The 23,126-nt window shown below is 37.2% G+C and overlaps 1 protein-coding gene across 1 annotated transcript in view; it reads left to right on the forward strand.

The window, feature by feature from the left end:
- Window positions 1-14,597, forward strand: part of ZMAT1 (zinc finger, matrin-type 1) — a 56,865-nt gene extending 42,268 nt beyond the window's left edge. Inside the window, exons 6-7 of the mRNA XM_012650024.1 lie at window positions 10,504-10,603; window positions 13,243-14,597. Of these exons, the coding sequence (XP_012505478.1) occupies window positions 10,504-10,603; window positions 13,243-14,569 (1,427 nt within the window). The 3' untranslated portion in view covers window positions 14,570-14,597. The remainder of the gene's footprint in view (window positions 1-10,503; window positions 10,604-13,242) is intronic.
- Window positions 14,598-23,126: the final 8,529 nt, after the last annotated feature.

Genomic DNA, 23,126 nt, shown 5'->3' on the forward strand with positions numbered 1-23,126 from the left:
AATAATAAGCAGCTGGAACTCTATCAGTTTCTAATCAAATCATAAAATCTTAGCTCGTATTTACTTTTCTTTTTTTGCTTTAGTACTTTCCAAAACATTATCTCATATGTGTGTTCCAATCAGTGTCTTCACCGTAATATAGTTATGGATGCACTGCTTCCTGACTATTAACTGTAGGCAAAAATAAATAAATAAATAAATGAATATTACTGAATTTCCTTCTACTCTGACAGCCTATTCCTTTCTTCCTATGAATATGAAGAAAGAAGTACCACCAGCATCATCAATTAGTATTTACCAAATACTTATTTTAGCTTAAATCCTAAAGATACACAAAATTACAAAATATTGCCTCTTTCCTCCTTCCAGTGATTTTTGGGCCACCAGTGCATATGAGCAACCTGGCCCAAAGTTGCCTGAAATGGCACAGTACACCCTGGGGAATCCAAATCGTATTTTTAAAAACTTGTGTGATGGAATAAAAAAAAGGCTGGTTAATCCTCTGAAATACATAATTTACCATCTTCTTATTAGCTTCAACGCTTCAGGACTAAGGCATGCCTGGCATGGAAAATTCACTAACATTTATTTCCAACTTATAGTGTAGGCATCACCCAACGAAGTCAGTGACACAAAATAAATTACTAAAACTTATTGTTTTCTCAATAAATGAAACCAGAATTATTTTTTAAATTTACTCTAGTCTCTCTAATTTTTGTATGTTTGTTTTTCCGCCTGTCCTTCTAAAGAGGGGAAGAATCCGTGTGCTCTATAGTAGAAAGCATCTCGTAAAAGCCTTATCTTCAGTCTCCAAAAATTCATCAGTTTGGGCTCAGAGAGAAGAATAAATGAAAGAGCTATGAAATAACTAGAATTTTAGGAGCCTATATAATTTTGTAGTCTTAAATAATTGCATATATTTTATTCTGATGCAAACATCACAAATCTAGACTGAGTGGATGCCCTACTGTGTTACTCAAGAAAGTCACCAACTTAGAAGTTTCAAAGAATCATCCTAAGATGGCTCTCATGCTTTCCTTGATTCTTTAAATGAATGTAATTAGACAATATCTGATGCAGAACATTCCTTCCTTTCCATATCTTTATTGGAGAAACTTGGAGACAGATTCATATTCAAATTTCCATTCTCACAGAAGGAAATTCTTTTTGTCTTGAGTACCTTTATACAGCAGCCTTCTGCTAAAAAAGTCCAGAGAGTGGATTTTTAGAGAGTTCTGTATTTCCCTAATACTCTACAATAAGTGTAGCTCTAATATCCGAACACATGTTGATCACTTCTCATTATAACTATTTCAGCAGGTGTGCCTATTCCTACTTCTGCAGAGTCAACCTTCCCGAAGCCCCTTGCTGTCAAGCCTCCTCCAGGTGGGATTAAAGACAAGACTATGCCTTCTTCTTCCAGCAGTGCTTTGGATTTGAATAATCCAAACAAATATTGCAAGCTCTGTCTTGCTTCCTTTAATAGTCCAATAATGGCCCAACAACATTATGTTGGGAAAAAACACAAAAGAAATGAAGCTAGGAAGACGTTTGTAGACAAGATAAGAGAGAAACCTCTTCCAGCAAAATCAGATGCAAATGGTAAACAGTAAAATTATCCCAAAACGCTTTCATAGGAAGTTTGTATTTTATAAAACATACTAGCTGATTTATATATCATTTTACTCTTCTCGAGTGAGAAGTTGATAGTATTCATGGGAATCATAGAATTTTAGGTAAGTAAGGACTTTTGATTCCACCTAGCTTCATCTGTTTGTTTTCTACAAAATGAGATCCAAAATGGTTTAGATGACCCCTATTAATTTTATAATCAAATATAGCTATTCCTGTGGTTCCATGTGATCTTAGGAACATAAGGAAGTATTTTAAATTAGCATCATGTGAGAAAAAATTGGTATCATGTGGTTATTTCATTTACTAAGTATGGTTTAAATATCTCTTGGGATCTAAGCTACTTATTATTGGTAATACAAATGAGAATATACCATTTTTCCTGAAGGAGCAAGTGTGTAAACTAGTTGGGTTAATAAGACTTCATCGCAAGAGGCTACAGACTTGGATTTTTGTGTGCATATTTTTGGTAACTAGAGGAATGAAACATCATGGTCCAGAAAAATCTTCATAGATTTTGATTATTTCAATTGATAGAAATGGGAAGGAGAGAGGATGAACAAAAGGGATTGGATCTAAGAAAGAATGGCAGAATTCAGGCACAATAAAGAGAGTTATCCTGGCTGAAGTGATCCACTTGCTCTTCTAACCATATTTTTTTTTCATTTTTTCCCCCCACAGGCATCTTCTCACTACTAGTGTATTTTATTCCCCTTTCATATTCTCTCTTCCACTCCTTTTCCTTCACTCACTGTTATTTTTCAGTTCTTTCCCTACTAGATCTTTCTGCTTCGTGTGAAAATGCTATTACTCCCTTTTGGAAGCTGTATTGTTTGTCATATGTAACTCCTTATGCTCTCATTCTTCTCCCGTGTTTCTGTTTCTTTTTTGTTTTCTTTATGGGATCTATTTTTATTCATTACCTAGACCTAGGTATTCCCATGGTTCCATTCTTGACCTTACTCTATAAACATGATTTAATCTCTTCCCCTGGTTTCATCTCTCACGTGTATGCTTATGACCTTTCTGTCAAGTCTTAGACTCACATATCCAAATGGCAGCTACTGCTTCACCTGGATGCCTCATAGCCATTTCGGGTCCACTAAATTGTTCAAAGTAGAAACCTGCAGTTAACTGTGAACCCCCCAACACCACCTCCTTCACTTTCTATATCTAATGAATCACCAAGCTTCACCTCCTGAATATTGCTGTACCCTCTCTCCAGCCCTGCTTTTCCCACATTTGTTTAGGTCCTCAACATCTTTCCTAGAGGTTTACTACTCAAAGTGCCGGTTGTGGATCAGCACCATTGGCATCACGTGGGAGCTTGTTAGAAAAAAGAATCTCAGGCCCCACTCACTGCAGACATACAGAATCAGAATCTGCATTTTAACAAGATCCCTAGGTGATTTGTACCCAATAAATTTTGAGATGTGTTATCCTAGAGTATTGCTACAATCTCCTACCTACTCTCCCTGCCTCCAGTTTTATCTCCCCAAATTCACCCTCAATTTAACCACTAGAGTGTTTTCACTTGAAATATAAATATTTCCATGTCATTACCCTTCTTTAAGACCCTTCATTGTTTCACCCTTCATTGTTATCTTTGAAGGATAAATCTAAGCTCCATAGCTCTCTACCATCTTGTTTCTGCCTGCCTTCTCCAGGCTTATCCCCTGGAACTTCCTGCCATGATCTATGTGGGTCAGTACCTGCAAATTGCTTATGGTTTCCAGAAACCATTACCCTGTTTTTTGTGTCTATCCCCTTGTTCATGCTACCACTTTGCCTGGAATATCCCCATAACTCTCTTCTCCTGACTAACTTCTACTCATTTTTTAACATACTGCTGCTGCCTGGAAGCCTTTTCATTTCCTTCAAGGCTAATCTTCTGTGATTCCTTAACCTGCATATCTAATTATCTCTCTACGTGTCTTTCTCCCATTAGAGTGTAAGGTCTTTGAGGGAAGGGACTTCATCTAACTCATCTATATTTCCAGTGCTAGAGATAGAAACTGGCACAGAAGTAGGCCCACCTTAATAGAGATTAGTTTAATATATGAATCAGTGAACTATTAATTAAGCTTTATTTATTGAGTGCTTACCCCATTTTTGTACTATTTCATTTTCCTATTTAATGTGATCCAACATATATCCCAAAAAGTTACATAGAGATAAGTATTTTTATTTGGGATTTTAAAGAATGTTGATTTCGGCAAGTGTAGAAATAGAAGTGATAGGGCTTCTGAAAGTAGGAGTAGATGTTTGGTGAAATGACAGATTTCCACTCGTTAGGGCATATTTCCTATTGCTGCGCTGAGGGTATCTGAAATAAGTAGCTTCTAGTTTAGTGGCATTAGGTAAATTTGAACTGAGTCAGCTATGAGAAGCACTCTTGTCACTTCTAAAGGGGGAGGGTAATTTTGGCACTCCAGAGTTTCAAGGTTATTAGAATGAGGGAAGAAAGATTTTGGAGAAATTTTAATCTGATGATGGAGGAGGGGGATGGTCATCAGCATCATTTAATACAGTCATTGAAACCATTCTATGTTAGCCTCTGAAGCTAGAGCTCAAAGAACAAATTTTCAACCCTGCCTTGACTATTTCATTTCAAGAGCAGTAAGTATTTGAGTATTAAAAAACAGCTGGAGGCCAGGCGCGGTGGCTCACGCCTGTAATCCTAGCACTCTGGGAGGCCGAGACGGGCAGATAGTTTGAGCTCAGGAGTTCAAGACCAGCCTGAGCAAGAGCGAGACCCTGTCTCTACTAAAAAAATAGAAAGAAATTAGCTGGACAACTAAAAATATATAGAAAAATTAGCTGGGCATGGTGGCACATTCCTGTAGTCCCAGCTACTTGGGAGGCTAAGGCAGTAGGATCACTTGAGCCCAGGAGTTTGAGGTTGCTGTGAGCTGATGCCATGGCACTCTAGCCAGGGCAACAGAGTGACACTCTGTCTCAGAGAAAAAAAAAACAGCTGGAGAATTTAAATTCGTTAATGAGAATTTGAAAGAACAGTAACAGCAGAAGCCCATATTACATGTTAGCAAGTGGTAACAAAACAATTTAACATATACCACCTTAACTATTTCACTCTTCCCTCATTTTCTTCTTTCTGTCTCTGCCTTTCTTTCCATTTGCCATTATTTTTATGTTTCTCCCATGTCTAATCTCTTTCTCTTTTTCTTCATCATTCTCACTGCTTTCTTCATGTCCCTCATCCAGCCCAGATCTTATTAGCACAGGAATGGCTACCATAACGATATGGAACTAAAGTATGTATGTATTTTTTATTTATTGTATTTTTTTTTGTTTATCTTACTAATTTCTAGCCCCATTATTGCACTTAGGTGTCTCACCTTCACCTGTAACTCAACATATCTAAAATTGAATTAATAGTCTTCTCTAAAACCAACTCGAATTTCCCAAGTTTTCTGTCTTTGTCAGTAGTTCGACTGTTTATTAGTCACCTACACTTGAATCTTTGAGGGTATCTTTGTCTACTTAATTCCCTGTATCCTATCCATCAGCAAGTCTTATCAAATCTTTTTGGAACTATTTCTCCTTTATGCACTGTTTCATTATGTTTCTACTACCATCACCTCACACCTTAATGCTGTAACAACCTTCTGGAAAGCACTACTTGTACCTCATTGTTACTCTCTCATTCCCTAGTAGCAAAATTTCAACTTTGAATCAGTTCCACTCTTCACCTTTTCTACTTCTACATTCAGGCCTCCTGAGTGCTGCTATGGAAAAGTATCTAAGTCTAGAAATCGGGTACTTCTTCAGAGCCTTGGTATCCATCCTCTTTGGGCTTTTAGTCCTACTTAATCATTTTTCTTTTCCTTCACTTTCTCCTTAGTGATGATTTTAAACCTATATCATTCTCCAAGACTCCCTTCCCCTACTCTACATTCCCCCGCCTCACACTTCTGACAAGCTTCTTATTTCATCAAGAAAAATTTGTCCATCAGATGTGGATTACCAGGTATCTTGCCTTACCCAAATCCTTTTGTAACCCTGAGTTGCCCTTTAACTACTACGCTTTTCCCCTTCCCTTCTCAGCCAAGTTTTTTTTCAATGTAGTCTACTCTTACTGTTTTCACTTATTATTCACTTCTCTAACTCATTGCCATTTGTTGGCACACATTCCCCCGGCTTTTACACTGCCACTCTGCTACTCCACTGAAACTACTACTCAAAGTGTCAGAGTGACCTCTAAATTTTTAAATCCAATGGATATCTTTATTTAGCTCCTTTGACATCACTCTCTCCTGTTTATCCTTATATCTTTCTGTCATTTACTTGGTGGGCTTTCATGGGTTCCTCCTTCTCTGCCATCTTAGTTTAAAGAGTGGCACTCTCCAGGGTTTTATCATTATGTTGCTATTCCTGTGCCCACGCATACATTTTCCTCAGGAGATTTCATCCACTCTGATTATTTTGACTACCCCCATGTTCTTATATCTCCAAAATCTCTCTGACCTATCTTCTGCCTTTCAAACTCATATATAACTGCCTGTCAGACACCTTTACAGGAAAGTTTCAGAGATATCTCAGACTCTGTGGGTTCAAACTTATACTCACCATTACTTACTCTCTCATCCCCTAAACCAATACTTCCTGCTGAAGTTCCAATTTCAGTTAATGGGGTCACCACCCACCCAGTTACCAAACTAGGTTTCTGGGAGCTATTTTATACTCCTCTAGATTCCTTCCTCTCCCCTATCCCTCGTGTTCAGTCAGTCACTAAGTTTTGTCAGTTTTAAAGTTAAATATTTTACCAGTCTCCCTTTTTTTCTTTACCCCTACTGAGACCCTTCTAGTCTGTGTCCTCATTATCTCTTGCCTGGTCAGTGTATTCACCTCATAACTGTGGTCTCCTTATTCCTAGACTTGCTCCTCTTAACTTCATCCTCTGTATTGCAGCCAGAGGAGAGATTCATCTAAAACACACAGTTCACCAACTGTGTCATTTATTATTTACACCACTTCAAGATTTCCCAGAGCACAGACTAAAAAATCTAGGCTCCTTAGCATAACATGTAAGTCTCTCTTTGATCTGATCCCTTTTTGCCTCTTCCCATCTCATCCTTTTGTTTTTAACGCTATAACAATTCTGAGAAGTTCCTATAAACACTTCTGTAGTTTTTGCATTCTATTTTCTGTGCCTAGAAAGGTCTTCTCAGCTTTTTCATCAAGTTAACCATTTTTCATTCTTCCACGTTTAGCTAAAGTATCATCTCTTCCAGTAGCCTTCTTCAGACCCCCATACTGTGCTAAATTTCTCTGCTTCTTTGCACTCCCACACCTCTTAAGCATGCCTCTCTTACTTTTAGCAAGTGAGACTGAAATCCTTTGTTCACATAATCTTTCTCACACTGGACTTGTGGACAGCCTGGCTGTTTTATTCATCTTGTATACCCTAGCATCTAGCATGATGCTACATAGGTACTCAGTATTTGTTGAACAGATTATTTGGATTCAGCTGTCATGTTCATTTCTGTCTCTGCCATACCTGATATTGTTTTCATCCCCTGGAGTGCCCTTATCTGCTTTCTTTATAATACAAATTATTCCTGTCCTTCAAGATCCATCACAACTTCCCTCACTGCTCTGGCTGTTGGTATTCTCCCCTTTCTTTGATTTCTCATAGGCTTTACTGTTCATTGCATCAACTATAGCCCCTCAAGTGAATTAGCATCCTTGAGATAAAAGATTATGTTTTATTCTGTAATATCCTTCTCAGTTCTCTATATGATAATGAATACACAGTTTTTCTTAATTCATATTTTCTAATTGTTTATTGAGAGGCAGTATTGTATATAGGGATGAACATAAATTTGGAGATATACTTGAAGTCTCTTGCTTCAGATTCCTCAGATATAAAATGAAAATAATACAACTACACAGGATTAAATAAGGCTGAAATAAAAAATATATACACTACCCATCACAGAATAGGTTCTCAACAAATGTTAGGTTTTTAAAAATGTTTTGTCCTCCTGTCATAATCTAAGAACAGGTAAATTGGACATTTTCTATTTTTCTTCATAAGATAAATGTTCAGCTGCAGTTTTACTTATATGTAACTCTCAATTGGTTTCTTCCCCCATTTAAGATATTAGACCAGTGGTTCTCAACCTTGACTACTTCTTAGAATTATGTGGTAAGCTTTTAGAAATCCCAATGCTCTGGCCACATCCCTCCAATCAATTAAATTACCATCTCTGGGACCTATGCATCAGTGTTTTGTTTTCTCTTTTTTAACTCCCCAAGTGATTCTGATATGGAGCCAAGATTGAGAACCACAATATTAGACTATAAAGACATGCACTTCTGGACCCCACAAGTGTTAAGTTGTGGAAGATTCTAAAAGGTACAAGATGCAAAGAAGCCTTAGTTTTTGGGTGAACTCAGAACCAAGGAATCCGAACAAGGCCAAGAGCAGGACAGCCAAAAGCAGAACAGGGCCAAGGAGATATCTTGGGGATAAAGTAATGGAGAGTGTAAGAAACATAATGGAGGCAGGTCCCACTATGGAGAATTTGACCAGGAATTCTGACCTTGGGGCAGTACATAGGCTTTATATCTTCACAGAAAAGATTCACATAGTTTTCATATATTATTTTCCGAGATGTTTATGTCCTTGAAAAAGATAAAGAATATCAGTGTGTGGAGAAGCCAAGGACTAAGATGATGGTAATCAGACCACAGTTCTAGAACTGCCTCTGGATCTTTCATATGTGACCAGCAGTTCTTCTAAGCCCCTATATTACCTCTGTTAAAATCTTACTTCTGATGGAATTTGTGGGGAAACAGAGGAGGAACTGAGGAGGACACTATATAGAGTAAACTTTATAAGCACTAAATAAATATATAAAGCTTCTGAAATATAATCTCAGTTTATAATCATAATGAAGATCATTAGCTCAATAATCTAGGGCAGGTGTGCAACCGTGGCTGGATAGTAAAATCATCTGGAAAGCTTTCAAAAAGTAAGAAAGCCTGGTTGTACCTCTGGAGATTCTGATTTAATTGGTCTGATGTGGAGCTGTAACACGAATATTTTAAAAGTTTTCCGCATGATTTTAATGTATAATCAGCATTGAGAACCACTAATCTAGAGGAAACCAAGACTCCTGCTTATCTTGCATAACTTGAGCACCTTCAAAATATATGGTACTGGCCAAGTTAATCTGAGCTTAGTTTTGACACCTGTAAAATAAAGATAGTAAGTATTTCATGAAAAGGGTTGTATGAAGAGGCACAGTCCTGGGTTTGGTCCTGGGTTTGGTCCTTAGCTTTGCAGGAAGTCCATAATCTTTACAGTTGCTCAGCCTCAAATCAGGGACTCATAACACAAACAGACTTGAAAAAGGCTGATAAATAACTGAGGAACTGGAAAGATATTTAGTATATTTCTCACAAAGTCTCTGATAATCATTTGCCTTTACTTGTTAAAATACAAGTTCCCCATTGCTGTGAAAGACTGAATCGTGTTTTCCAAGGGAGGGGCCTGGGAATCTATATTTTAAATTGATACCCTAAGTGATTCTTATCAGAGAAGGCTGGGAAACATTGTAATTTAAGTTAATGTATTATCATTCTGGTATTGATTTATGGTAAAAGGAGATATATATTTCCAGTTCCCAGTTTTTCTTGATGTCTGTCATCCATGGTATCCTTTACTTAATATCAAAGAATATGGGAAATGGATTATAAACAGAAAATGACTTGGTGAGCATGAAATCATAGCATGGAGAGGAAGGGTAATTTTGAAGAATCATTCATTCATATTTTGACACAACCTGCTGAGCTCTCCTGGGCCCACAATAGAGTATATGTCAATACTGAGCAGAGTCTCTTTAAGTTAGCATTATTCTTTCTCTTTACCAGTAGTCTAACAATGTTTCTATGAATAATCTTTATTCAGACATGGCCAATACACTTGATAATGATTAATTTAGCTTCCTTTAACTTATTAGGTTACTGTTTTATTTAAAAGAAGCAACCTTTTAAGAAAGACCTTGGTTGTCCCTAAAAATCTCTGCAACCACCAATTTATTGCCTCCTCCCTAGGATGGGATTGTGTTTATGTTTGACTTATGAAATTTGTTATTTTGCTTCTTCTGATCAAAGAGAAAGTAGAAGGATGATGAGACTAAGAAAATAAAAATTAATTTATCCCTGCTTCTAATTCTGCCTAAGAAGCAGAATAGTTAGCTAGCTGGTGTACAGTTGCTCTTCTATAGTTCTTGACTCTTTGGAAGTGGTAACTAGTAGTTATGTTTTAGAATTTTGCTTTCAGCTTTTATCCTGAGAGTGGGGCTCACTGAACCTCTCTCCTTTCTAAAATCTGTGGAAATTAATTTTGGTAACTAATACACTACAGTGATTTCAGGTAAGAGAGTAAAAATTTGATTTTATTTGTTTTTAATATTTGGGGATGTTTCAGGTTTTGGTTGGGTGGAAAGAGAGTTAAGGGCAAATAAAAAGAGGTTGGTTGAGCAATTCAGAGGCAAAGGTCGGTTGGGCATGCTGAATTTGAGGTGGCTACAGCACCTCCACGTAGCAACAATAAGCAGGCAGATAGCAGATTCTTAGGGAAGAGATCAAGGCTAGAGAAGCAGTGTTGTGTAGCGTAAAGAATTCTGGGCATTAATTTAAGAGACATGGACTCTGAGAAGCTAATCCTACTACTAACTGGCTCGGTGACTTTGAGCAAGTGATTTGACCTCTCTGGGCCGTATCTTTATTGAGAAATTTTAAGTAGGTGATCTCTAATAAATTTTTGTCCAGTTCTAACATTATGTGATTCTATGCGTATCCTTACTGACCATAACTTGAACTCTCTTGTTTTTTCAGCATTTAATACAAGAACCTACGTTTGCCATATTTGTAGTATCACTTTTACATCTTTAGATATGTTCCGGTTCCACATGCGAGGAAGTGAACATCAAATTCGGTAAGTATTTTTGTCAGAATGTTTTTATGACACCAAATACCAGAGCCAAACACAGTTTCATGTGTTTTACAGAATTTCTAGGCATTCATTTCCCTATGAACCAGGATATGGTCAGCGGTATTTGTAACATACTGCACACTAACATCCTTAATGGTGTTCTCTAGTCATGGTAGTGTACTGGCAGAGCTGGCTAACTGGTACCCTTCCTGACCAGACAGCAGTGTCCTTTGGAGAAATGCTAAAGTATCACTCTCATGCTAACCACACAAACTCAAAGAATCTCTGGAAGGTTGGCTTAGTTCCAGGGATTCAGTGATCCAGTCACTCTTCCAGTAAAGTGTAGTGGTTAAGAACAGAGGTCTTACTGATGGACAAACCTAGGTTAGAATACCAGATCCATCTTTCTACCAAGTATGTAACTTTGGACAGCTCTGATAAAAGATTGTTATGATGAAATAGAGTATGTGTAAGGTTCCTGGCCTGGCACATAGTAGGAGCTTAATTAATGTTTAATCCATTGTATTCTATTATTTTAAAGAGAGAAGAATTGAGTGGACAATTGGGGACTGGGTAGTTCAGGTAGCAGGACAGAGGGGCATTTAACTATTGTATATTTGGCTTATTGCTTTTAAAATCAAGACATACTGTGAATTGTGCTGCTATAAACATTCAAGTGCAGATGTCTTTATTATAGAATGTCTTTTTTTCCTTTGGATAGATGCCTAGTTAGTGGGATTGCTGGATCAAATGGTATTTCTATTTTTAGCTCTTTGAGGTATCTCCAGATTATTTTCTACAGAGGTTGTACTAATTTGCAGTCCCACCAGCAGTGTAAGAGTGTTCCAGTCTCTCCACATCCATGCCAGCATTTGTTGTTTTGGGACTTTTTGATAAGGGCCATTCTCACTGGAGTTAGGTGATATCTCACTCATCAATACATGAGTGGATTAATAAAATGTGGTATATGGATACCATGGAATACTACTCAACTACAAAAAACAATGGTGATCTAGCACCCCTTATATTTTCCGGGATAGAGATTGAGCCCATCCTTCGAAGTGAGGTATCACAACGCTGGAAAAACATGTTCCACATGTACTCGCCATCAAATTGGTACTAACTGACCAACACTAAGGTGTTCACATGGTAGTAAAACTCACTGGGTGCCAGTCGGGAGGCGGGGGGCAGGGGTAAACCCACAACTAATGGAAGCAGAATGCACTGTATGGGGGAGAAACACACTTGTAGCCCAGGCTTGGGTGGGGCAAACAGCATTACATGTAACCAAAATGTTTGTACCCCCATAATATCCTGAATAAATAAATAAATAAATAAATAAATAAATAAATGAAATCATGACATAGTATTTCTGTTACATTATTTTATTCAAGTAGAAATATTTATATTATTTGAGTTCAAATACTTAGGAGCTAAATTGTCTGACTTGCAAAATTAACCTACATTTTGACCTTTTTTTTTTTCTTCAAAGAGACAGCATCTCACTATGTTGCCCAGTCTGGAGTACAGTGGCTATTCACACAACCATGGTGCACCATAGCCTCAAACTCCTGGGCTCAAGTGACCTTCCTGCCTTAGCCTCCCAAGTAGCTGGGACTACAGAGAGCCTGTGCTACCATGCCTGGATAGATTTAGGATTTAGACTTTTTTTTTAGAATTATTGCTTCTTAAACTTTACTTGAAGAGTAACAGTAAGACTGAGGAACACAAGCCTAGAACATCATATGCAACCAGATTAAATGCCTTCTAATCAGTACTGCAGGCCTTTTTTTTTTTATTTTAATAGATTTAGTGTGTACAAGTTGAATTCCATTGCATGTATGCATTGCATAGTGGTAAAGTCTGGGCTTTTAGTGTACCCATCACCCGAATAGTGTGCATTGTACCCCATGAGTAATTTTTCATCCGTAACCCCCTACCTCTACCCCCTTTTGAGTGTCCAATGTCCATTATGCCACTCTGTGTGTCCTTATGTAGCCATAGTTTAGCTCCCACTTATAAGTGGGTACATGCAGCATTTACTTTTCTGTTCCTGAGTTGCTTCACTTAGGATAATGGCCTCCAGTTCCATCCAGGTTGCTGCAAAAGACAATATTTTATTCTTTCTTACGGCTGAGTAGTACTCCATGGTATATAGATTTAGACTTTTAAAAAAAATCTCAGGGTTCCAGAATAAATACCTGTCACATTTATAGATCTGTATAAGGAGCTGACTAATGGAAACTTTAAAAAGGACATGACAGACTATCTGTCAGGACATTAAGTATTATTGGTCCTTACCCACACATCACAACATGCCTTAACACTTTCAGTGTTACAACAGTATCAAATATGTCTACTCCTTTGTACCCACCCTCCCTTTCATCCCAGGCCTGACAAAGGTGTTGTTTTTTTTTTTTTTTTTGTATAAAAATTGGGAAGTGTCTAGAAGATATGTCACTATCCCTGTTGCTTCTTTTTGGCATAAAATAATTATGATTTACAGCTTTTATAATGAGAGAGGTTTTTAAAATCTGTTTGGGCTTTTGTTTTTGTTTTTCAGACTAATATTTTTGAGAGCAAAGAAAATATTCAGAATAAAATAATCTAGTAACAAGAATTTTCTACTGTCTTCTTTATAGAGAATCCATTGCTATGAATCTAGCGAAGAATTCAAAGAAGACACAAGACTCTTACCAAGATGAGTGTGCAGATTACATCAAAGTGCAGAAATCCAGAGGACTAGAACCCAAAACTTGCTTCAGAAAGATGGAAGAGAGTTCTTTGGAGACCCGTCGATACCGAGAAGCAGTCGATTCCAGATCCAGATATAGAATGTTTGAACAAAGACTACCATTTGAGACTTTCCAGACATACCCAGGACCATACAATATTTCACACGCAGTGGAAAACCAGTTACCTCATTGCTTACCAGCTTATTCACAGAAGACATATGACTCTTTCCAAGACGAACTTGAAGATTACATCAAAGTGCAGAAAGCCAGAGGACTAGATCCAAAGACTTGTTTCAGAAAGATGAGAGAGAACCCTATGGAAACTTGCGGGTACAGAGAAATGGTTGATTCTGGACCCAGACAAAGAATGAGTGAGCAAAGATTTTCATTTGAGACTTCCCAGACCTACCAGCGACCATACTATATTTCACCAGTAGAAAGCCAGTTACCTCATGGGTTACCAGCTCATTCAAAGAGGACATATGATTCTTTCCAAGATGAACTTGAAGATTACATCAAAGTGCAGAAAGCCAGAGGTCTAGAGCCAAGGACTTGTTTCAGAAACACAGGTGATAGCTCTGTGGAAACACATAGGTACAGAGAAATGGTTGATGTCAGACCCAAACATAGAATGTTAGAGCAAAGACTCCCATTTGAGACTTTTCCTGCCTATCCCGGACCATACAGTATTTCACAAGCAGCGGAGAACCAGTTACCTCATTGCTTACCAGCTCATGACAGCAAACAAAGACTAGACTCTACTAACTACTCTCCGCCCACCAGAGATTATTTCCCAGAAAAACCAGTACCCTTGAGCCTTAATCAGCAAGAAAATAACTCTGACCCATACAGTGTAGAATCTGAAGTTTACAAGCACCACTCCTCAGAAAATAAGACCAGTGACCATCAAGCAGGTCATAAACGGAGACATCAGAAGAGAAGGCGACACCTGGAAGAAGGTGAAGAAAGGCCTGAGAAGGAGCAATCCAAGCATAAAAGGAGAAAGAGTTATGAGGATACGGAGTTAGACAAAGATAAGAGCATCCGACAAAGGAAAAGAGAGAGGGATAAAGTCAGGGTCAGTTCAGGAAAGCTTAAGCATCGAAAAAAGAAGAAAAGCCATGACATGCGCTCTGAGAAAGAAGAACGTAAGCACAAAAAAGAGAAAAAGAAATCTGTTGAAGAAAGAACAGAAGAGGAGATACTTTGGGATGAGTCTATTCTTGGATTTTGAACTTTTGTTTACCCAGGGATTAATTGAAGAAAACAGTTAAGAATATGTATTTAGACAAAGACAGGAGCATCAGATGAAGAAAAGGAGAGGTAGATACAGTCAGTGTCAGTTCAGAAACAAATTGTTTGTGTAAAAATTGAAATTGAATTGAAAAAGAAATATAAAGCCTAAACCTAGCCTCTGAGAAAGAACATAACATAGAAAGAACATGAGAGAAAAGGAAACCTGTTGAAGAAAAGGTAGAAGAGTTAATATATTAGGATGAGTCTACTCTTGGATTTTGAACTTTTAGTTTGTTTACTCAAAGATTAATTAAAGAAATAAGTTAAGAAAATGAGTTTAGACAAAAACAGAAACATCAGATGAAGAAAAGGAGAGGTAGATACAGTCAGTGTCAGTTCAGAAACAAATTATTTGTGTAAAAATTGAAATTGAATTGAAAAAGAATTATAAAGCCTAAACCTAGCCTCTGAGAAAGAACATAACATAGAAAGAACATGAGAGAAAAGGAAACTTGTTGAAGAAAAGGTAGAAGATTTAATGTATTGGGATGAGTCTGCTCTTGGATTTTGAACTTTTAGTTTGTTTACTCAAAGATTAATTGAAGAAATAAATTAAGAAAATGGGTTTAGACAAAAACAAAAGCATCAGATGAAGAAAAGGAGAGGTAGATACAGTCAGTGTCAGTTTAGGAAAACTGATTTTTTTTTTGTAAAACTTGAAATTTAATTGAAAGAAACAAAAATGCCTAAACCTAGTCTCTGAGAAACAAGAACATAAGAACACAAGAAGAACATAACAAAAAGAAACCTGTTGAAGAAAAGACAGACAAGTCAGTGCTTTGGGATGAGTCTACTCTTGAACTGTGAACTTTATAGTTTTGTTCTCTCAAGGTTGAAGAAGTAAGTTGAAGAGATTGGTTTCATGAGGTTCATGTTATTTGAATTTTTCTAGGTGGATGTTACTTTAATATCTAACAAAAGCCAAGTGAAGTACAAGTATTCAGTATGCCTTTTCCTCAAGTTACTTTCCCTCATTTTCTTAAAAAAAAGGAAAACAAAAAATTATTACATGTTTCTTACATATAATGTAATTTCCCTAAATGAAGTTGTCTCTACTTCTGTTCATCATATTGCTGTGATAGTGAACTGTTTACTCATGGGAAATAATTTATTTTAAATGAGAATTATCAGATGTTGCAGAATTCATTCCTTGTTTTGGTTTGTGTTGGTGATATCTTGTGTGTGTGTGTGTTCATGTTTCTTGGCTTTCTCCAAGGAAAATGTATGAAACAAATTAGACTGATTTTTTTTCTTTGTTAAACCTAATTTGCAGTGTATTTTTGTATTTTCTAGTTCTGAAAGTGGAAAATGAAACAGTCTATAATAAACTTAGATGATATATAGTTTTAAAAAGCTCTGAAAAAGCGCTGATACAAAATCAGTCTATATTCTGGAAATGTTTATATTAAAGTGTTTTAATTTCTACATATTGTTTTATGTATATGATCATTTCCCATCCAAAGATGATTATTTTGGGAGTGTGGGGGGCAATAACTAAATCATTTACACTTAATACCTCTCAGGAGATCAAACTGTAAACTTTTAATAATTTTATTTCTTCTATATCTTGCCTAGTAGAAGCTAATATTCAGTCTCAAGTTCAGTTGTAGTTTAGAAAACTGTGACCAACTAAATGCTTGGAACTGAGGAAGGAAGAATTTATAGGTGGTAGAGGGCCATGAGAATGTGTTACATTTAAATTCTTTGATTTTGACAAATTTATTTTTAACTCTGGTGCTCCCTTTTTTTATGATCAGAACCTCCTGTAAGCATTTAAATATCACTGTGGTATAGTAGAAAATATAATGGCCTGGGAATACAAATCCTGGGATTCTGGTCTCAGTTGCACTATCAGGTTGCTGTGTGACCTTGTGAGAATATCATTGGAATCCAACATGAAGTCACCAGGAACAGGAAAAAATAGGTTATAATATTCCTTTCATGTGTTAATCCTATCGAAAAAGCAAATAAGTTTAGATGGTGTTAGATCTGCATTTAGACAAAACATTTAATGGGTTTTTTTCTTTGAGATTTGAATAAAATGGTAAATGTGAGCTGAAGCATAATATGATTGGTTGGGTTTATACCTAGATGGATAAGTAGTCCCAATGAGAGTTAGATCATCCCCAAATCAACTTTTCTTCTATGAGACTTGGTATAAGATTATTTTATGCTACAATATCACTACCCCCCTTTTAAAAACACATCTGGTATACTGGTGAAAAGAGAGGGGAAATAAGAACCAGGATAAAACAAGTAGACTGTGAATTATCAGCCCAAAATTGGTAAGTTCTCTTTTCTGAGCACACCAAAAATGCAGCATTTTTCACAGAAAGTACAAGACAAGACCAATTGAGTTTCCAGCATTTTTAAAATTGATAAATTCTTTTGCAGAAGTTTATTTTGTGTTTAAAGCTGGGGGGATTCATAACGACATATCATAAAAATATTTACTAAGAGTATGGTGGACTTTTCAAAATAAATAGATACAATGATTCATTAAAATTAGCTGCACACAATTTTAATCTACAGTAGGTAAGTCATGCAAATTTTAAAAATTAAAACCATTTAAATTCGATGGTATGGCAAGTGCAGGGAGGGAAAAGGGTATGGTATTGGTTACAGTCTTGGAGAATTCACCAGTGGCTTGCTCTAGAAGTGGTTTTTAAAAATTTTAGAACAGAAGCTTTTTTGCCAAAAATAAATTTTGTGTTTACCTCACCATAAAATAAACTTTGTGTTAACCTCAAAACATAAATTTCTGGTTGAAGCTGGGGGCAAGGTCCTGGAGCTCAACTTTGGCACATTTGCTCTGCTCCCAATTTCTGCCTCTGAGCACTTGGAGGTAAGAGTATATATAAATCAAGATATTTACATATATATGCAGGATCCAAAATGATCTTCACTTCTGGAGTTGAATGCTGAATCCACTAAGATGAATTTAATAGTACAAATAATAAATCCTACATTTGGGTATTTCAATATAGAAACATATTTGAGGAGACATAGTATAAGATATTACATGTGAAAAAGTTGAGGGTTATATTACATGTTTGGTTTGAAAGATATCTCACCCAGATATAAAGTCACATATAATCAGAGGCAAATATATTGAAGACAGTATTTGGAACAAGTTAACAGCACTTAACTACAGAGATAAATCCCGAACTGGTTGGAAAATACAAGGAGGCAAGTGTTGGCCAAATTTGGAAAATAACTTTCAAAAATTGGAGCTATAGAAAAAAATGGAATTGACTGTCCTGTTTTATGCACGCATTGAACAAATAAGAGCTGACTGCCAGCATTGTGCCAGGAAGGAACCTGAGAAAAAAAATGAACACAGCTTCTGTTCCACAAAAAGCTCACAGTCCAACAGAGGAAATGGACCAATAAATAGGCAATTGCAATATAAATTTGATAAAGGTTACAATAGGAGTGATAAAGGATGCTGTGGGTAGCAAGGATAATAAGCTTAATGGGATAGGAAGAGAGCATTCAGGATAGGCTTCCCAAAGGAAGTAACATCTAAGTCTTTTTTCTCTCAATTCAAAGATTTATTTCTCTGATATGTCCAGATGACTCTCTAATAGGTATTTCGAACTTAAGATAGCCAAATAGAATGCCTGTTTCTGCCATTACCAATCATTCATCTCCCAGTTTCCCCCGTTTCTATAAAGCTATTCATCCAATTGCTCAAGCCAAAAACCATTTTTTGAGCATCTCTTTTATCCTACATTAGACCATTAGCAATTCCCTTGTTTATATTACCAAAATACCTCTTAATATTCAGTTCTCTCCATCTTCACTGCCATCACCCTAATACGAGACATCATTATTTCTTGACTAAACTGGGAAAATGGGTTTCAGAGGAATTGAAACATTGGAAGTCATCACAGGTACTGAATTACTGGTATGTGAAGAAAACTGCACAGAATAATCAAGAAATCAAAGAGAGCTGTGAACTAAGCCCTTGAGGATTTCAGAACTATCCAGCATATATTTTCCTTCGGAAGAACAAATCCACATACAGAAAGAAAATGGCTAGTTTCAGAAATCAAATTGAACAGGGCAGAAATATTGTGGGTAAGGGAAAAGGAAAGTTCAGTATTGTAGGGGATAGGGAAATAATCAATAAAAAGCAGATCCCAGTAAGCATTATGACAGCAAAATAAACTTCTATAGGTAATAGTAACACCTTGGAAGACAAGACCTGTAGGATGAGATGTGAACAAACAAGAAAAATGCAGACATGAAGCAGATGAAAACTCTCACCTAGTATTTTTAAATGAGCTGAAGGAAAGAAAACATTTAAAGCTTTGAAACAGCGTGAATCAAAAAGAGAACCCAGAAAGAGACAACACCAGAAGGATGTGAAACAAAAACGGATAGAAATAAGAAAATGATTATAAAAAGAAAAAATTCATAAATGAAGACTAACTTGGAAGGAATACAAGAGAAGAGAAAAAGCATTGTGAAGAAAGGGAAATAAAGAAGAGGAAAATGAAGATAAACAGAATTTTTTTAAATACACAAAAGATTAATGAAAGTATTAATAGATAAAATTCAGCCAGCAGAGATACAATTACATTTGTTGTAATGGCTGCTGTGTTGTGCTTCCAGAACCACTCCCACCCCTGCCACATCTTTTCAGGCCAGAGGCACTTAATTTCTCCAACTTTTGGAGAATTGGCCTCATATGAAGACAACTGCCTCCCCTAAGGTTATGTTCTCTTCTGGAAGCAGCCTATGTCCAGTGGTGGGATGATGTAGGTATGCAAAGGCCAGACCTCCCACTTCAATTTTGGGCAACTTTGAAAGGCCATCCTAGCTTCAGAGTGCCCAACAGGATTAGCTGAGGCCTTTGTTGTGACTGTATCACAGTTCAGTTTCTATCTGTGCTACTCCTTCCTCCCTCAGTACCTCACAAGTGTTGTTCTTTTGAGCATGCCCTATAATTTGCATACAAACAAATCTTTATCTCAAAGTCATTTCCCCCCAGAACCTCGCCTAAGACAGATGGTAACAGAAGGTGTCCTAAGGAACAAATCCCAAAAAATGGGATTTCAGAGCAGGAAATGAGGATCCTGTCATTGGTATTGGGTAAAATAATGATAGTAAGTAGTCCCTGGCATGCTATGGCAGTACAGTTGATAAAACTTTCACCAGTGATACTAGTGGAAAGCAATGTACACGCAAGTGTAATATCTCAAGCAATTGAGAGGATTGGGGGAAATAGCAATTGTATGAAATCTGCAGACTTTCTGAGTGCCATGATGTGTTGGAGAAAGAAAATGAAAAGCTGAAGGCTGAGAGAATTAATCACCAATTTAGGGCAAAATGTAAAAGTCAGAAGGAATCCTTGGCAGCATATAAAGGGACTTTCATCTCTTTGTTTTCATCCCACCTACCCCTGAACCCTCTGAGCTCTAGGATTGCCTGATAACATACAGAATGATCAGTTAAATTTGAATTTCAAATAAAGAGCTAATTTTTATAAATATGTTCCATACAATATTGGGATCAAACTTAAAAAATTCATTATTTATCTGAAATCTAAATTTAACTGGATGTCCTTGTATTCATTCTTTTTTTGCTAAATGTGGCAATCCAACCCATTTCTCCCAATTAATGGCTAGCATCCTCCTCCTGCATGAAGATTATAGTTTGCCCTCTAACTTGCAAGACAACAAGCTCCCCCCTCCAGTATCTATCCCCATCACTCTTGTTGGCCACTAGGCCAGTAACTATGATCAAACTGCAATTTAAGAACTGTTGGTCTGATAAGGGAAAAAAGAGGAACTATGTACATTCTAAGGGGTAAAAAAAGAACTAGGAAGGGGCTTGGTGGGATTGGGCTCAAATGTTAGATATTTTGTGGCCAGACTAAGGCGGATAGGGATCTCCAGGAGGAGCTCCATAGTGTGTGAATGTTGGGCGGAGGGGTTGGAAGTAGAGAACAAGGATGGGCTTCCTACAGAAGAAGCAGTCTACCTGAGGGTCTATGATGGAAGATAATCAAAGGGAGGATATGGTCAGACCTGGAAGACTTGACAAACAGAGTTATAGTCATTCTGTTTGGAAACAGGGGTTACTATGCCTTGAATATTTTTGTCCCCTCCAAAACTCATGTTGAGATTTAATCCCCAGTGTAACAGTGTTGAGAGGTGGGGCCTAAGGGAAACTGTTTAGGTCATGAGGGAGCTCCTCTCAGGAATGGATTAATGCCACTATAAAAAGTGCTTGCAGAAGTGGGTTTGCTTTCTTCCACTCTTCTGCCACGTGAGGAGCAGCGTTCATTCCCTCCAGAGGATGCACCAAACCTGCCAGCGCCTTGATCTTGGACTCCTCGGCCTCCAGAACTTTGAGAAATAAATTTCTGTTTTTTATAAATTACCTAGTCTCAGACATTCTGTTATAGCAGAACAAAGTGAAGTAAGACAGGGATTACTGAGGGTTCTAAGCAAAAAAAGACAACAAAAGAAGTTGGACTAGAGGGTCTCTGATGGTCTTAAATGAGTCTAATGTGCTCATTAAAAAGCGTTAGTGTGAAGCTGGAAGGATAGGCAGGGAAGGAGACCAGACACAGGATCTGTGTAGTAAGTGATATCAAGGACTAGGGTGGCATCAGAGAGAACTGGAAGTAAGAGACAGATGAAGAGAGATTGTGAAGTTCTTTTGACAAGACTAAAATACTAGGCTAGTTCATGGATGACTGGGAAATAGTCAAGCTGAGAGGCAGGAAAATGGGAAAGCAAAGCCCTGTTTCAGAAGGACTAATTTTACAATGACCAAAATAAAAAGTCAAACAAACTAAGATCATGATGTGATTAAAGAAAAGAGATGGCCTTCAGATTGAAAGAAACTTAATAATTTTATTACAAATCCAAGTTTTTCGGATCTTTTAATTCAGACCAAAGAGGATTAAAAAGTTTAAGTATGTTAACAATTGACCTGTAGAACTTGGGGTCAATAAAGCTTTACTCTGTTCCTCAATTTAAGATAGGCACTTGGAAAACAGATGGTTGGAGTAGCAACGATGAATTATATTCTGGAAGGGTTGAAAAGGATTCCCCACAGATCTACTATTCTATAAATAAAACTGTTAGCACAACCTCACTAAAGGTCTAGTCCATTTATGTTTCCTTCCCTCTGTTTATGAGAATGCAAACACTCTGTGAGGGCTAATTACTCACCCATTACCAGCCACTAATTTCCCCAATGGAAAAGTGAAGAGACGGAATTGGAACTAGATTTTTGAGTATCAGTATTGAGCTAGGCATTTTCACATGTTATCTTTTTTAAAATCTCACATCAATTCTGAGGAAAAAAGAAGGAAAGTGAGTCACAGAGTAGTTTAGTTCATTGCCCAAGATCATAGAATTGGGGGCAGAGCTGGGAATGGAATCTTCGTTTTTCTGGCCACAGAAGCTGGCCCAGGGCAATCTTATCTATCAAACACAGTAGGCAAAGCGCCTAGGTCTCATGGATACTGTTAGGGGTCCATTAAAATGGTTTAATTTAGGGGATGGTATCACTCAAAATGTTAGAGTGCAAGCTTCAGGGCCCTGTCCCTCTACGTAAGGAACTAATAAGTTGGCAAAAACTGTCAGACTCAACTCTCAGAAAACTTTATATTCTAGTCAAAATCTTACAACCAGGGGAAAGTTTAATGAAGAAAAAAGCTTCAGCATTGCAGTGAGAGAGTGCTGTGGCATTTTAAATAGCTCTCTTACCATCCCTATTCCCCAGATCAGCAGCAGCCATGAAGATTCCTAGTCCAGGTTGCTAAGAGCCAGAGGGAACAGTACAGACATTATTCTCAAAGAATTGTGGTTGTGTGTTTCAACTAGTTTGGCAGCTCCCTGAAGGACTGTCTCAAGGACTTCCCTTTGTTTCTTCTGATGCAGAGAATTCCCATGGCTGGAGTAACTTCCCAGGCAGCATTTGCTAAAACCATTTGTGATAGTTAATTTTAATGTCAGCTTGGCTGGACCAAAGTGCCCAGATATTTGGTCAAACATTATTCCGGATGTTTCTGTGAAGGTGTTTTTTTTTTTTTTTCCCTTGGAATTTAATTATGGTAAAATATACAGAACATATATCATCATAACCATTTTTAAGTGTACATTTCAGTAGATTTAAGTGTAAACACCTCTGTTAGGTGCATATATTAATATATTTAGAACTGTTATGCCTTCTTGTTGAATTGCTCCCTCTACCATTATATAATGACCATCTTTGTCTTTCTTTACCATTATTGATTTAAAGTCAATATTATCTGATATGAGAATGGCTACACCTGCTATCTTTTTGTTTCGGTTTGTGTGGAATATTTTTTTCCATCCTTTCACCTTGAGTCTGTGTGAGTCCTTGTGGGTTGGATATATTTCCTAGAGATAGCAGATATTTGGGTTATATTTTTCCATCCATTCAGCCAGTGTTTAATTGTGCTGCAACCAGTCTTTAAATGTTTTCATCTTGCAAAGCTGAAACAC

The sequence above is a fragment of the Propithecus coquereli genome, unplaced genomic scaffold, assembly GCF_000956105.1.
Source record: "Propithecus coquereli isolate 6110/MARCELLA unplaced genomic scaffold, Pcoq_1.0 Scaffold31, whole genome shotgun sequence".
In the NCBI taxonomy this organism is placed as follows: Eukaryota; Metazoa; Chordata; class Mammalia; order Primates; family Indriidae; genus Propithecus; species Propithecus coquereli.